The sequence below is a fragment of the Carlito syrichta genome, unplaced genomic scaffold, assembly GCF_000164805.1.
Source record: "Carlito syrichta isolate Samal-C Ts95f unplaced genomic scaffold, Tarsius_syrichta-2.0.1 Scaffold130433, whole genome shotgun sequence".
Classification (NCBI taxonomy): Eukaryota; Metazoa; Chordata; class Mammalia; order Primates; family Tarsiidae; genus Carlito; species Carlito syrichta.
In genome coordinates, this window is record NW_007074529.1 from 51,112 (window position 1) to 68,238 (window position 17,127).

Sequence of the window (17,127 nt, forward strand, 5' to 3'; positions counted from 1 at the left end):
TGACATACCTTGGTGCTGGACTGGGGTGAGTTTGGCCTCTGCCAAGTCTCATCTCCTCCCACTGTGGGTTCTCATTTTTGTTTCTGGCACTTGATGATTCCCCTCTCTCTCTCTTTTTCTTTTTCTTTTCTTTTTTTTTTTGAGTTGGAGTCTCACTCTGTCGCCCTGACTGGAGTGCAGTGGCACGCTCCCGGCCACCGCAGCCTCGACCTGCTGGGCTCCGGTGATCCTTCCTCCTCAACCTTCCAAGTAGCTGGAACTACAAGTGCGTGCTACCACGCCTGGCTAATTTTTTGATTTACTGTAGAGATGAGGTCTCGCCAAGTTGCCCAGGTGGATCTCGAACCCGCGGGCTCAGGCATTCCACTCACCTCAGCCTCCCAAAGGCGCGGGAGTATAGGCTGAGCACCGATCTCGGCCTCTTTTTCTTTATTATTATTATTATTATTTTTTAACTTAGTTGTGTATTACATTTTTATCTTTTTAATGTTTTCACCAGCATTCGTGTTTAGAGTGGGAGAGGAAGAATTTTTTTGTGTCTTCTCAGATTATTTTAACCAGAAGTTTCTCTGCACAAGTTATTTAATTTCATGAACCCTCAGTTTCCTCTTCAATAAAAGTCCTAGAAGAGATGCATAGGAAGGACCTAGTACAGTTTGTGAAGTAAAGTGTTTTTGAAAACAGCATAGCTGCTGTGTTTCCATTTTTCATTATTATACTAATTGCTGATTTCTTTTTTCTTCTCTAGTAGCTGAATATCTCTATAGGCATTATGATCCAGGTTTGTTGTAAATATGAAATTATTTAAAAAAATTTGTTGTTGCAACTTTTGAAAAGCTATAATAACAGTGCACACCAAGTGGACACCTTGAGCCGTGGAGGAGTGTAGGCAGGATGCAGATGGTGGCTCTGTCTCTGGGCAGCTGGGTTTTAGGCTGGAGCCCACAGATGAGTAGTCCAGAGTGTTTTGTCTGACTGGCACAATAGGTTTTAAATCTGCATATTTATTGCCGACACTTAAAAGTGGTGACATAGGCATAGGCCAGGCGCGGTGGCTCAAGCCTGTAATCCCAGCACTTTGGGAGGCAGAGGTGAGGTTTGAGAACAGCCTGGGCAACTTGGCGGTACCTCATCTCTACAATAAACCAAAAAATTATCCAGGCGTGGTAGCGCGCGCCTGTTTTTCTGGCTGCTTGGAAGGCTGAGGTGGAAGGATTGCCTGAGCCCAACTAGTCGATGCTGGAGTGTCCGTGAGCGTGCCACTGAACTACAGCCTGGGAGATGGAGTGAGACTCCAACTCAAAATAAATAAATACATAAAAATAAAAGTGGTGACATTTCATGTAAAATGCAGATACCTGACGCCTGGCTACGCAGAGTGCCAGGCCACGCTCTTCTTTACAGGGTCAATCCGCTCTGCTGGATTCTGGGCCAGGCTTTCTCCTTGTCCCTGGGCCAGGGGCCACTTACCATTTACTGTTGTTATTTTAGGAGTGCAGTGATAGGGTTCTTGAAAATGGGAAAACAAAACATACATGGAGAAAGCCCCTAGCTTGATTCGTTTATTAACGTGGGCCTGGCCCTGTGGATGGCTCAGTTTGCAGCCTCCCCCAGCACCTTGGAGCTCTCTCTAAGCTCCGCCCTTCTGTTTTCTTTTCTCTCTTCTCTTTTGTGCTGTCCTGCTGTACCCTGCAAGAAAGAATGGACTCCGTTTCTATGGAGAACTGTGAGATTTCTGGAGCAACAGCAAGTGTTTCCTTAAGCCTGTTTCCTCCACTCCCCCACTGCCCACACCTTCCAGAGAAGTGAGAAAATTGCCCCACCAACTTACTGATGGTTGAAATTTTTTTTTTTTAATTGAGAAGCAAAAGCTTTCACTCAACTGTTAGGCATTAAAGGTTTAAAGTGCAAACACTTTGAAGAAGATCCATTAAAAAATCACAAATCAGCAATTGGAAGTGAGAATCTAGCTTATTATTTTGTCTGATATGATTTTACATCGGTATGGGAGCCCTGGGCCACTGTCAGAGGGCAGGGACCTTTCTGGAGCAAGGATGGATTTAGGCATGGAGGACAGAGTACAAAAATGAAAAAATTAAAGTATTACTGTTTCCTGTAGAAATGTATAGCAGTTGTTTTAGTTTGTAGACACAGAGATTATAAATGGGACCCCGTTTAGGAGAAAGCTTGTTTATATTCTGTATAAATATCTTTTTGCATTTGTTTTGCAGATTGTGGGATTAGTGATGTACCTTCCTAAACAGTAACAGAGTTGAAAATGTCTAGACAGAACTTGGTGGCTTTGACAGTGACCACCCTTCTGGGTGTGGCTGTGGGGGGGTTTGTCCTCTGGAAAGGCATCCAGCGTCGGAGGGGTAAAAGCAGTCGGGCCACCCAGCAGCAGCTGCAGGAGGGGCCAGGCAGTCGTGAGCCACCCCCTGCGAATGAGGCCCAGCTGCCCCCCAGTGCCCCCCAGGCCGCGTGGCAGGAGCAGCTCCTCCAGGCAGAGGTGGTGACGGTGTCTCAGGAGGCCGAGTGGGATCACGTCGAGTCCTTGCTTAGACGTGAGCTAGAAGATCTTCCAGTGCTTGGCATCGACTGCGAGTGGGTAAGTTAAAAAGCAAAAGTCAAGAAACATATCTGTCTTCCACTTTTCCAACGAGGAACCTTGGGTGGTTAAGCAGAGAGTAAGGCAAGGAACAGCTAGCTTGTCCTCAGCTTGCTTGTGAGTCGGTCTTAGCCGCTGCCCACCTCAGGATGGGGAGTGCTGGTGATCAGTGTTCTGAGCTACACAGACCCGACAGTTCTGTCTCCACCACTTATTCTGGGGGCTGGGGCAGGCTGCTCACCTCTCTTTGTCTCAGCTGACTGTTCGTAGTAGGGGTGCCATGGTACCTGCCTCCTCCAGTGGCTTATCTGAGAATTCCTATAGACAGCCCCTCTAAAGGCTTCAGTACAGTTTTAACATGCAGAATGTGCTCATTAGCTATTAGCCACTATTAATGTCTCTAATAGCATTTTCATAAGGATATCTTCATGGAGAAGATGTTGAGGCCTGTTTATGTAGGAATTATTACTTGAATTTTAAAAGATAACAGTGTAACCCCTTTGGATCCCCTCCCACTCTGGGAGCTTTTCTGTCCTCTTAATAAATCCTGCTTTCTCACTAAAAACAACAAAAAAATAAGATAAGATAACAGCTGACATTTGAAACATTGTCTACTTAAAACTTTGCACTCATCCGCGCTGGGTGACTCAGCCTGTAATCCCAGTGCTTTGGGAGGCTGAGGTGAATGGATTGCCTGAGCCTGCGGGTTCAAGACCTGCCTGGGCAACTTGGTGAGACCTCATCTCTACAATAAGTCAAAAACTAGCTGGGTGTGGCAGCACGCGCCTGTAGTTCCAGCTACTTGGAAGGCTGAGGCGGAAGGATCGCCGGAGCCCAGCAGGTTGAGGCTGCAGTGGCCGGGAGCGGCCACTGCACTCCAGTCTGGGTGACAGAGTGAGACTTCAACTCAAAAAAAAAAAATAATAATAAATAAATAAAACAACAAAAAACAAACTTTGAACTCTGCTGTTTTGCTTGCGTAATCTAATTTAATTTTCATAGCACAGGCATAACTCTGAGGTAGTGTAAGTTTGGTTCCAGACTACTGCAATAAAACGAATACTGCAATAAAGCAAAGCTTGTGTGTTCTTTGGTTTCTCAGTGCATATAAAAGCTTTGTGTACACCATACTATAGTCTACTAGGTGTGCAATGGCATCATTTCTAGAGAATGTACATACTTTAATTAAAAGTGATTTATTGCTTAACAGTGTTGATCATCTGAGATTTCAGCGAGTTGGCTTTTGGTATGTGTTGAACTCGTGTTGGATGCCACATCTCCCTTCATGTGTGACTGCATTTTTCTGATTGCTGTCACAAAGAAGCCTCTTGAAAAAGTCAATCACTCTTGCTCTCTTGATTCCTCCATCCCTGTTCCACTTTCTGTTTCTTTTTTTTTTTGAGTTGGAGTCTTACTCTACCACCCAGGCTGAAGTGCAGTGGCATGCTCACGGCCACACAGCCTCGACCTGCTGGGCTCAGGTGATCCTTCTGCCTCAGCCTTCCAAGTTGCTGGAGCTACAGGTGTGCATCACAAAGCCCAGCTAATTTTTTGATTTATTGTAGAGACGAGGTCTCACTGTTGCCCAGGCTGGTCTCGAACCCATGGGCTCAGGCAGTCCTCTTGCCCTGGTCTCCCAAAGTGCTGGGATTACAGGCCTGAGCCACTGTGCCTGGCTCACTTTCTGTTTTGTCCACATTCATGTGAGGGCTTGTTTGGTTATTATTGTTTTTTTTTTCTTGCTTTGTATAGCCAGTATTTGTTTAGATTTATCAAAGTGTTTACCCTTTCTTTGCTTGTCTTTTCTTATATCTCAGACTTTTTGGGGATCTTTTTCCTTATGGTCATTTCTGGAAAGCTCGTGGATAATGAACTGTCTTTGTCATTCTGAAAATGTCTTTATTTTGCTCCTAATCTTTTTTTTTTTTTTTTGAGTTGGAGTCTCACTCTGTCACCTAGACTGGAGTGCAGTGGCCACCCCTGGCCACTGCAGCCTCCACCTGCTGGGCTCCGGCAATCTCCTTCCGCCTCAGCCTGCCAAGTAGCTGGAACTACAGGCGCACACTACCATGCCCAGCTAATTTTTTGATTTATTGTAGAGATGAGGTCTCACCAAGTTGCCCAAGCGGGTCTCAAACCCGCAGGCTCAGGCAATCCACTCACCTCAGCCTCCCAAGGCATGGGATTATAGGCCGAGCCACCGAGCCCGGCTTGCTCCTAATCTTGAAAGACAGTTTCTGTGACTCTAAAATTCTAGCTTGGCAATTTATCATTTTCAAGAGAGTATTCCAGGCTATTTTTCTTTTTTGAGAAACTTACCCATGGCAGGTCTTTTTGCCATGAATCTTCCTTTTTGCATCTCTTCTTCTCACTAATAAACTGTTTTAAAACAAAACAAAACAACAAAAAAAAATATGTCACTGTCTTCTGGCTTCTATTGTTGCTGTTGAAGATAACTTCATCTACGTGTTGATTCTTGGTAGATACTTGAGTTTTTTCATAGTTCTCTTTAAGACTTTCCCTTTGAGTTTGTGGTTCTGAAGGTTCACTGTGATGAGTCTAGGTGTTTTCTTTTTGTTTTTCCAGCCTGGGATTCAGAGAAGTATCTGGACGTGAGGGTTGATGTCTTTCATCAACTTAAGAATTCTCTTTGAAGATTGCCTTGATTCTGTTTGTTTTCTTCTTCTTTCTTGCTGGCATGTGACGTTTAATTGTCTTAGTCTTTCCAGATTCATTCTCCATACTTTCTTCAGGTCTTCTTCACAGTTCCCGTTTTCTTGAGGTAGCTTTGTCCAATCTGCTGCTTAACTTGCCCCTTGAGTCTTTTTTTTTTTTTTTTTTTAGCCTTTTAGTGGTATGACACATCAAGAAAAGTGCCTGAAACAAAAATAAACAGCTAAGTGGTGTGTGCAGAGAGAGCAGCTGTGTAACTGAAGCTGGGCCAAGAAGCACAAGATTTGGAGGACTCCAGAAGCTCCCTTGGTGCTCCTTGCAGTTACTATCCTCCGAGGGCCTTTGTATTCTGTTTCATACTAACTTCTTTCTCGTTTTCTTTTATTACTTAGGCATGCCACCCTAAGCACTGTAATTTAGTTTTGTCTTTTAAAAAATTTAATATAAATGAACTCATTGAGTATATATTGTTTGTGTCCAGTTTTTTTTGACAGATGTGTTTATGAGATTTATCTATGTTGTGTCTCACTATGATTCACTGCCATATAGTATTCCATTGTACAGACATACCATGGTTTATTTGTCCATTCCATTATTGGTAGGCATTTGGGTGATTTACATTTTGGGACTTTTGCAAAGAATGCTGCAAATGAATATTTACACATGATTATTGGACATATGTACCTATGAGTGGAGTTCTGGGTCTGTGTGTGTGTGTGTGTGTGTGTGTGTGTATATGCACACGTGCCCGTGTGTGTGTCTTTGACTTATATAGATGATGCTAAATGGTTTTCCAAGGTGGTTTAATGTTACCTTTCCATATGAGTGTTCAGCTGTTTCCCCAAGTAGTGGCACTAATTCAACCTCTCTTTATTACAGGCCTGAGCTACTGCGCCTGGCCCATTTCTCTAGTTTTGATAGATGTAGGTCCTGAGAAGTATTTCTTTGTATTAGTAAACAGTGTGCTCTACAAATATGATAGTAAATGGAAGATGCCAGTTGGCTTCACCTGAGGAGACATTGTGGTGAATTAGAGAAGTCAGGCCTCATATAAACAAGGAAGCTGCCCTCAAGCCAAGTGTTGCCAAATTGTCCAGTTCTTTAAAGAGAGGCCTAGGAATTGCATTTTTAGAAATGTGAACTCTGTTAATTAAAAAATTCCGAAGCCAGGCTCGGTGGCTCAGCCTATAATCCCGTGCCTTTGGGAGGCTGAGGTGAGTGGGTTGCCTGAGCCTGCGGGTTCGAGACCCGCCTGGGCAAGCGAGACCTCATCTCTACAATAAAATGAAAAAATTAACCGGGTGTGGTAGCGCACGCCTGTAATTCCGACTACTCAGAAGGCTGAGATGGAAGGATCGCCGGAGCCCAGCAGGTCGAGGCTATGGTGGCCAGTAGCGGCCACTGCACTCCAGTCTGGGTGACAGAGTGAGACTCCAACTCAAAAAAAACAAAAACAAACAAAAAAAATTCTGAAACACGTTTTTAAATATGTGGAGATCAGAAATAATATAATAATAAAAACATGTCTGTGAGTCAGCAGTTGGGCCGATGGGCCACTCCTTTGTGTCCTCTAGCCTACATTCTTTTCCTGTAATCTCATCCAGTTTTACGGTTTTAAGCATAACTGATATGCTGCTGACTCCACATGAGAACTCCAGCCTTTATTTATTTATTTTTGAGTTGGAGTCACTCTGTCACCCAGGCTGGAGGGCAGTGGCACTCTCCCGGCCACCGCAGCCTTGCCCTCCTGGTCTGTGGCGATCCTTCCACCTTCCAAGTAGCCAAGACTACAAGCACGCACTACCACGCCCAGCTAATTTTTTTGATTTGTTGTAGAGATGAGGTCTAGCCAAGTTGGCTGGGTGGGTCTTGAACCTGTGGGCTCAGGCAATCCTCTCACCTTGGCCTCCCAAAGTGCTGGGATTGCAGGCTGAGCCACCAAGCCCGGTGGAACTCCAGCCTTTAGATCCACCTGTCTACTTGATATCTGCCCTTGAATGCCCATTAGTCATCTCAAACTTGTGCTTTTTCTTCCCAAACCTGTGTCTTCTCTAATCTTCCTCACTTAAGATTAGAATAGGGGGACATCCTTTTCCCTAAGTATTGTTCAACAGGCTGGTGATGTGGTTGCAAGTCAGAAATAAACAGGCAGTTAAATTCCTTTAATGAAAAAATTCCTTTAATGAAAAAGTATGTGATAATTCAAACAGGTGGTTCTACAAAGCAGGAAATAACACAGCATGCCACTAGGTAGGGGTGTGGGTTCCCAGATCCCTAACTGTGAATAAGTCGCCTGGGCAAGGTGGGGGTCCTGTCCTATTTAGATACTGGCACTGCCTTCCTCCTGAGGTGGTGGGGTAGAGATGTTGAATACTTTTCTGGTCCCCTGACTCCTTGATCTTTCTGGTACTCTGGCCACAGATGTCGTTGCTCAACAGGTGTAAATAATTGATGCATTTTCCTGAGACTGTCCTTTTCAGGCCAGACCTCTGGCCTGCCTGGGTTCACTTCCTTCCCCTTAATTGAACCTTTCCTTCCCATTTAGGAGCACTGTCAGTGCTGTCCTTAAGAAGTTGGAATCTCTTGCTTCTCCACTTCTCCTCTCTCTGCCTTGGCCCAGGCCTTAGTGTCTCCACTTGGGTCATGGCAGCTGCCTTCTCCTGACTGCCCCCCTGCTTTGACCCTTCTGCACTTGCAATCCTTTCTCTGTACAGTAACCAAAGTGGGCTTTTACAGATTTCAAAATGCAGCTCGTCTACAGCCATAACACCCTAAACGCGTCCAATCTTGTCTAAAAATGCAGATCACAGGATAGAAATAAAAGAAAAAAAAATGCAGATCAGGTCATGTTCGTCCTCTGCCTGAGACCTCCCATTGCCTAGAGTAAAACCCAGGGTGTCTTTTAACTACGTAATGCCCGGCTTCCCTCCCGTTACTTAGTTGTTTTCCTCCTACTCTCTTCTGTCCTCCTCTTGTTGAATTGCAGCCATGCTGGGCTTCATCCTGTGGCTTGAACAAGGCAGGCTCTTTCCTATCTCAGAGTCTAGTCTAAGCTTAACTGAGAAATCAGCTCCACAGGCAGGGGGAGCACGTTAGCTAACCTGTTCCAGTCCAGAGGAGGGTCCCATATTATTCATCACTCTCTGCTGCCCTCCAGGGGTCATTTAAAGAATCATGAGGCAGAACTTTGGGAGGCCAAGGCAAGTGGATTGCCTGAGCCCAAGGGTTTGAGACCCACCCGGGCAACTTGGCGAGACCTTGTTTCTACAATAAATCAAAAATTAGCCGGGCGTGGTAGCGTGCGCCTGTAATTCCGGCTACTTGGAAGTCAGAGGCGGAAGGATCACTAGAGCCCAGCAGGCTGAGGCTGCGGTGGCCGGGAGCGTGCCACTACACTACAGTCTGAGTGACATAGTGAGACTCCAACTCAAAAAAAAAAAAAAAAAAAGAATCATGAGCCAGCTGGGCATGGTAGCTCACGGCTGTAAATCCTAGTACTTTAGGAGGCTAAGGTGAGAGGAGTGCCTGAGCCCATGGGTTTGAAACCAAACCGGACAACTTGGTAAGACCTTGTCTCTACAATAAATCAAATAATCAGCTGGGTGTAGTGGCGTGCACCTGTGGTTCCAGCTACTTGGAAAACTGAGGCAGAAGAATTGCCTGAGCCTAGCAGGTTGAGGCTTCAGTAGCCTTGAGTGTGCCACTGTACTCCAGCCTGGGCAACAGTGAGACTCTGACTCAAAAAAAAAAAAAAAAGAAAAGAAAAGAATCATGAGCCTTTCCAGAAACTTAATCAGCTCTGAAATTTTAAGGATAATGAGGCTAAAATGGATTATCCTCTGGCTTCCCTGAAAGGAGGAATCACTGAAACACAGATAAGGGTTAGAAATTTTGTCTATATGCTGAAGCCCAGCAGGTCGACACTGGGGTAGCTATGAGTGTGCCACTGCATTCCAGCCTGGGCGACGGAGTGAGACTCCAACTCAAAAAAAAAAAAAAAAAAAAACCCAAGAAATTTTATCTATAATTATTGATAGAGGCTGGACATGGTGACTCATGCCTGTAATCCTAGCACTTTGGGAGGCCAAGGTGGGAGGATTGCTTGAGCCCAGAAGTTTGAGACCGATCTGGGCAACATAGCAAGACTTTGTCTCTACAAAAAAATTTTTAAAAATTAGCCAGGCATGGTGGTGCACACCTGTAGTCCCAGATAATGGGGGGCTGAGGCAAAAGGATCACCTGAGCCCAATAGGTTGAGGCTATAGTGAGCCGTGAGCATACCACTGCACTCCAGCCTGGGCGAAAGAGTGAGACTCTGACTCAAAAAAAAAAAAAAAAAAAAGATTGATGATATCGTTCCTTTGAAAATTTTGCTTTTGTAAATCTTTGATAATGCATATAACACCTTTTGTACTACATATGTGTAATTTATAAGTAAATATATGTTATATATATCTATTTTATTTGATTAATCAACCCATATAAAGTTTGAGTTCCAGCTACTTGGAAGACTGAGGCAGAAGGATCGCCAGAGCCCAGCCAGTAGACACTGGGGCGGCCATGAGCGTGCCACTGTACTCTAGCCTGGATGACGGAGTGAGATTCCAACTTAAAAAAAGAAAAAGAAAAGACAACTTGGCGAGGTGCAGTGGCTCATGCCTGTAATCACAGCACTTTGAGAGGCTGAGGTGAGAGGATTGCCTGAGCCCGCTGGTTCGAGACCAGCCTGGGCAACTTGGCAAGACCGCATCTCTACAATGAATCAAAAAATTAGCCAGGTGTGGTGGTGCGTGCCTGTAGTTCCAGCTACTTGGAAGGCTGAGATGGAAGGATTGCCTAAGCCCAGCAGGTCGAGGCTGCGGTGGCTGTGAGCATGCCATTGCACTCCAGCCTGGGCGACAGAGTGAGACTCTGACTTAAAAAAAAGAAAACTCAATTTACCTGTCTATCCAGTTATCTATTTAATGCATTCCATTTTTTTTTAACTCATCACTATACTAACAAGAAATTTAATGCATTTTAGACAGTGGGACCTAACTATAGATGTATAGAGATCTGACCCTAGGAATTTGCAGGGAGTTTTATGTCAAATTAGCAGTATTGAATATTAGAAGTAGAGATTTTTAGCCTTTTCTTAGAGAAAACTGATGTTAAAGAGAGAGGCAGGGAACTTCTCATTAATTTTCTTTTTTTTTTTTTAGTTGGTATCACCCAGACTGGAGTGCAGTGGCACTCTCCTGGCCACCGCAGCCTCGACCTGCTGGGTTCTGGCGATCCTTCCGCCTCAACCTTCCAAGTAGCTGAAACTACAGGCGCGCGCTACCACACCCAGCTAGTTTTTGACTTATTGTAGAGATGAGGTCTCGCCAAGTTGCCCAGGCGGGCCTCGAACCTTCAGGCTCAGGCAATCCACTCACCTCAGCCTCCTAAGGCACGGGATTACAGGCTGAGCCACTGAGCCTGGCTTAATTTTCTTTCTTTTCTTTTTTTTTGGGCTGGGGTCTCACTCTGTCTTCAGGCTGGAGTGCAGTGGCCTGGTCACGACAATCATGACTCACGGCAGCCTTGACTTCCTGGGCTCAGGCGATCCTTCTGCCTTAGCCTCCTGAGTAGCTGGGACTGCAGGTGTGTACCGCCACACCCATGTACTTTTAAAATTTTTTGTAGAGACAAGATTTTGCCAGGTTGCCCAGGCTGGTCTTAAAACCCTGGGCTCAAGTGATCCTCCCACCTCAGCCTCCCAAAGTGATGGGATTACAGTCACCCACCACACCCAACCTACTCATTAATTTTTAAAAAGGCAATTTGGTTATGTCAATATTAATTATTAGAAAACAGGAGCCTGCTCAGTGGCTCAGCCTGTAATCCCGTGCTTTGGGAGGCTGAGGTAAGTGAATTGCCTGAGCCCACAGGTTGGAGACCCGCCTAGGCAACTTGACAAGACCTCATCTCTACAATAAATCAAAAAATTAGCTGGGCGTGGTAGCGTGTGCCTGTATTTCCAGCTACTTGGAAGGATCGCCGGAGCCCAATAGGTCGAGGCTGCGATGGCCAGCAGCGGCCACTGCACTCCAGTCTGGGCGACAGAGTGAGACTCTAACTCAAAAAAAAAAAAAAAAGAAAAGAAAACAGGAACCAGGCTGGGTGCAGTGGCTCATGCCTATAATTCTAGACTAGCCTGGGCAACTTGATGAGACCTTATCTCTACAATAAATCAAAAAATTAGGTGGGTGTGGTGGTGTATGCCTGTAGTTCCAGCTACTTGGAAGGTTGAGGTAGAAGGATCACCTGAGCCCAGAAGGTCGAGGCTGCAGTGGCCGTGAACATGTCACTGCACTCTAGACTGGGTGACAGAGTGAGACTCCAACTCAAAAAAAAAGAAAAAACAAGCATATTTCTTGTCTTTTGACCTTGGCTGGGTCCCAAGACTTAGGCACTTTTGAGGTGAAGCTGGCATGCTTTGTCGAGGCTCTAGGTAGGCCTCATTGGCAGAGCAGCTCCTGAGAAGAAAACCCAGGGCCACTGTGGGTCAATCGTCGTTTCACTAACCCTAAAGGAGACACCAAGGACCAAGACCCTCCTCTTTTTTTTTTTAAACAGTGTTTCTTGTGATCTTGACTATTTGTGATTTTGGTCACTTCAACTAAGAAATATCCCTTCTCTGAGTACCTGTGACACTGTTTGAATCCCTCCTTGACATTTGCCACGGCGTGTCTGTGTTTGTGTGTGTTCTCTTCTACCTGTGCAATTCCGAGTTCCTGAAGTCAGGGATGGCTCTTCCCTGACTTGTACTTTTCCAAATATTCCTGGGGCAAAATCACTCTCACTTGATAACTGCTGGTCTAGAGACTGGATAATGTAGGTTAGAGTCCTGGGTTTGCCTTAATCTCACCTAGCTAGTCAAACAAGTTTGCCCGTGGGCTTTTTAAGTTTATTCTCCTAAAAATTGAGGACTGAACATATTGGGTACTTCATCTGGGTTGTGTGGGTAGCTTTAGGGAGACAGTAATCCCTCGAAAATGTATGTGAATTTTTCTAGGGATAACATCCTTCATTTTCATCATCTTCTCAAACTTATCCATGATCCCAAGAAGATTAAACTCAGATCATTTAATATATAAAGTTATTTTTATCTCTTAAGATACAGAGGCCCTAACTTTTTCTCAGTATACATTTTTTCCCTTTTATGAGCACAATTTGAGACTAGCAAATGCTGAGAAAACACTTTGTGCTACCAGGACTCACTATGTTAGCAGATGCCACTTTCAGTACTGTAATTCCTACTGTAGCTTTTTTTTTTTTTTTTGAGTCAGAGTCTTACTCTGTTGCACCAGGCTAGAGTGTAGTGGCATGCTCATGGCCACCGCAGCCTCAACCTGCTGGGCTCTGGGGATCCTTCTACTTTATCCTTCCAAGTACTTGGAACTATAGGTGTGTGCTACCACGCCTGGCTTATTTTTTGATTTACTGTAGAGACGAGGTCTCACCAAGTTGCCCAGGCTGGTCTCAAACTCTTGAGCTCAGGCAATCGTCTCGCCTCAGCCTCCCAAAATGCTGGGATCACAGGCTTGAGCCACCATGCCCGGCCCTACTGTAGTTTTTAAAAAATGGAGTCCTGACTCAGTGACAATGGGGTGAGTGAGCCAAGATACCTGTGCACACATTAGAGTCCAGGTGATGGAAGGAGTGTGTTTGTCATTTAGCATTCAACCCAGTGGCCTTTGGCTCCCAGCATGTTTTGTGCAACTCTGCCAGCTGTGTCCCAGGGCACCTCTGTGTCATGGACTGCACACATCCATGGTTTTTGGGCCCCTGGATCCTCTGTTCAGCTGTTGCTTTACAAGTCTATCGCGTTTGCTACAACAGGGTTATCCATAGCCTCCGCTGAGACCCTAGTCAGGTGCTCCCTTGGGAAACAGGGACGTGCCTCCCAGTTTCATGTTGTCCTTGCTGCTGCATTCGGTTATGAGCCTGCCTGTCCTCTTCTTTTGCAGGTGAATGTGGAGGGCAAAGCCGGTCCTCTGTCACTTCTACAGATGGCCTCCCCTAGCGGCCTCTGTGTCTTGATTCGCTTGCCCAAGCTGACCTGTGGAGGAAAAACACTACCAAGAACGTTACTGAACATCTTGGCAGATGGTGCCATCTTCAAGGTTGGAGTGGGCTGTTTCGAAGACGCCGGCAAGCTTCTGCAGGACTATGGCCTCGTGGTCAGGGGGTGCCTGGACCTCCGGTACCTGGCCATGCGGCAGAGGTGTGCTGTGTGTGAATGCTGGGGTTCCTGAGCTGTGGGACAGATGTTCTAGCAAGACTTGCAGATTACTGGGAATCAATTGAGGGATATTCGGAAATCTTCAGAAACCTAGAGGCTTCTGAGAGGCGTATTGCATTTGTGAGGGGATAGTCCAAATTTTTTTGTTTTTATTTTTTAATTACATCTTTGTTGGCAGGAATGCCATTCCAATTTCTTTCCTTTTCTTTTTTTTGAGTCAAAGTCTCCCAGACTGGAGTACAGTGGCACAATCGTGGCTTACTGTAGCATCAAACTCCTGGGCTCAAGTAATCCTCCCTCTTCATCCTCCCGAGTAGTTGGAATAACAGGCCTGTGCCACCATGCCTGGCTAATTTTTTTATTTTTTTGCAGAGACAAGGCCTCTCTCACTATGTTGCCCAGGCTGGTCTCAAACTCCTGGGCTCAAGCAATCCTCCGGCCTGGCCTCCCAAAGTGCTGGGATTACAGGCATGAGCCACTACACCTGCTGGCATTCTAATTTCTGAGAAAACTTTAGTTACCTAGAATTGGTCTTTTTTAGATGGAATATTAATAAGCTAACTTTGTAAGCTACAGACTATATACTGATGGTCCTGCTGGCTAAATTGGGACTGCAGATGGTTTTTAAATTTTTTTCTCTATATGATATTTTTGGGAAGTTCTATTTTAAATGCAAAAGATTTTAATGTAAAATGTGTATTTCTGGCTTCTCTTGAGAAATGAGATGATCTGACTGCACTGAGTCCGTAGCTCCAGATGGCAGCAGTTGGCGGGGTAGTGGCCGTCCCCTGTAGATGAATGTACTCTGCTTGGATTACCAGAGTCCCCGCTACTCTCACCATAACCTGAACTCCTCCTGATAAGCATTTGGGTTGCAAACCCCACCTCAGACCAGAAGTGATGGTAGTCCTCACCCTGGTCTGAGGAAGAGAGATTCTTCTTTCCCTCAGAATTTTATTCCTGTGGAAATTAGACTCTGGTCTGATTTTGGGGGGCAGGGCCTCCTCCTGTGTGCACAGGCTGTTGTTAGGACAACATGGGCTGACACAGCCTCTTGTCCTGCCTCAGATGACAGACAACGGAAGGCTGCAGGATTCCAGAAGCTAGGAGAAGGCCAATTAAATTCTGGGCTTATCATTCTTTTTTTAGTATAAAATGAAATTTTGATTTGTTAGTTTGGCTTATATTAATAGAATAAATAAAATAAATTTTAATTTGTAGTTTGGCTTATATAAATAAAGCTCTTCTAGTGAAGTATACATTTTTTTCAAGTGATATATATTAAATGTAAACGTATTTGGCGTATAGCAGCCAAAGCTGCCAATCCCCAGTCCCCCTCCCTTGGCATTGCCTCCCAGAGGTGCTTACTGTCACTCTGCGACTGGAGGCTGTGTGGATAGAAGCTAGAAGCTGACATGGAGCTGATGCCTGGGTAGGAGTCCCCGAGCTGCCCCTTATCAGAGGGGCAAGGTATGAAACCTCTCTGTTCCTCAGTTTCCTTGTCTATAAAGTAGAGAGGAAAATGTTCCCACCTCCTAGGATTGGTGTAGAACTAACTAAATAAGTTAAACTGTGTGAACTTACAACAGTGTTGGACAGTAGAGTGCTGTGTACATTTTAACGGTTTCTGCCACTGTCATCGTCACTATCACCTCCAGCACTAACATCGCCCGATTGGTTGCCTCAGATCCTTTTCTGTGCACTCACAGTCATCTTTTGAATATATAGAAATTAGAGGTGCATTGGATTCTCTCTATGGCTAATGCAGAATGGCCATTTAGCTGAAACTGAGTATTACTGTGGACTTTTCTGGAAATAAGAAGGAAACTTTTATCAGGCCTTTCATTTTTTAGTGTAATTTTATTACAGTTTTAAAAATTAGGCTGGGCTCAGTGGCTCAGCCTATAATCCCAGCACTTTGGGAGGCCAAGGCAAGTGGATTGCCTGAGCCAGTGGGTTCGAGACCCACCTGGGCAACTTGGCAAGATCTCCTCTCTACAATAAATAAAAAATTAGCCAGGCATGGTAGTGCACGCCTTTGGTTCTGGCTGCTTGGAAGGCTGAGGCGGAATGATCGCCGGAGCCCGGCAGGTCGAAGCTGCGGTGGCCTGGAGTGTGTTGCTGCACTCCAGTCTGGACAACAGAGTGAGACTCCAACTCAAAAAAAAAAAATTATCCTTGTTTTATTATTGGATATTTAGTAATGAAAATTTTTTGACATTACAGTGCAACAAGTTTGACATTATAGTGCTGGGATTGCTCCTGCTGTTTTCATGATGATCATTGTTGCTTTCTTTCTTTCTTTTCTTTTTTTTTTTTTTTTTTTTTGTGAGTCAGGGTCTTGCTCTGTTGCCTGGGCTGGAGTACAGTGGAATGATCATGACAGTCACAGCTCACAGAAACCTCTACCTCGTGGGAATACGAGTTCTTCCACGTCAGCCTCCTGAGTAGCTGGGACTATGGGCATGTGCTACCATGCCTGGCTAATATATTTTATTTATTTATTTATTGAGTTGGAGTCTCACTCTGTCGCCCAGACTGGAGTACAGTAGCATGCTCATGGTCACCCCAGCGTCAACCTGCTGGGCTCAGGTGATCCCTCTGCCTCAGTCTTCCAAGTAGCCAGAACTACAAGCGTGTACTTCCATACCTGGCTAATTTTTAAAAAAAATTTATTGTAGAAATGACGTCTCACCAAGTTGCCCAGGCTGGTCTCTAACCTGTGGGCTCAGGCAGTCCTTTCACCTTGGCCTCCCAAAGTGCTGGGATTACAGGCTTGAGCCACTGCACCTGGCCCCTTTTTAATTTTTGGTAGAGATGAGGTTTCCGTATGTTGCCCAGGCTGGTCTCAAACTCCTGGACTCAAGTGATCCTACTGTCTTGGCCTTCCAAAGTGCTGGGATTACAGGTGTGAGCCACCATGCCTGACCTACTTTCAACTGACTTTCAACTAGGAGGAGCAAAATTTCTGGAACAGGGTGGTAATGCTATATTTTTTTCTTCATACTCTTTAGATTTAAAAAAAATTTTTTTAAATTTATTCTTTTATCTGGGCTCGGTGGCTCAGCCTGTAAACCCGCGCTTTGGGAGGCTGAGGTGAGTGAATTTCCTGAGCCTGTGGGTTCGAGACCTGCCTGGGTAACTTGGCGAGACCTCATCTCTGCAATAAATCAAAAAAATTAGCCGGGTGTGGTAGCACGCACCTGTAGTTCCAGCTACTTGGAAGGCTGAGGCGGAAGGATCACCGGAGCCCAGCAGGTTGAGACTGCGGTGGCCGGGAGCGTGCCATTGCACTCTAGTCTGGGCAACAGAGTGAGACTCCAACTAAAAAAAAAAAAAAATTATTATTTTCATTGAGACAGGATCTCACTCTGTTGCCCAGGCTGGAGGACAGTGCCATGATCCTGGCTCATTGCAACCTTGACCTGCTGGGCCTAGGTGATTCCTCTGCCTCAACATTCGGATATCTTTAGATTTTTTATATGCTATACTAAGTTGACTTACTCTGGAAGTTGTTGTACATGATTTTGGAACCTTTCTCAGTTGAAACTTTGAAGTGGCAAATGTGGCATTTTGT

At 45.2% G+C, this 17,127-nt stretch overlaps 1 protein-coding gene across 1 annotated transcript in view; it reads left to right on the top strand.

Annotated features, from left to right (window-relative positions):
• The first annotated feature begins 2,278 nt into the window (after positions 1-2,278).
• The window catches only part of EXD2 (exonuclease 3'-5' domain containing 2), a 38,979-nt gene continuing 24,130 nt past the window's right edge, over positions 2,279-17,127 (top strand). The window contains exons 1-2 of the mRNA XM_008049009.1: positions 2,279-2,608; positions 13,276-13,532. Of these exons, the coding sequence (XP_008047200.1) occupies positions 2,279-2,608; positions 13,276-13,532 (587 nt within the window). The remainder of the gene's footprint in view (positions 2,609-13,275; positions 13,533-17,127) is intronic.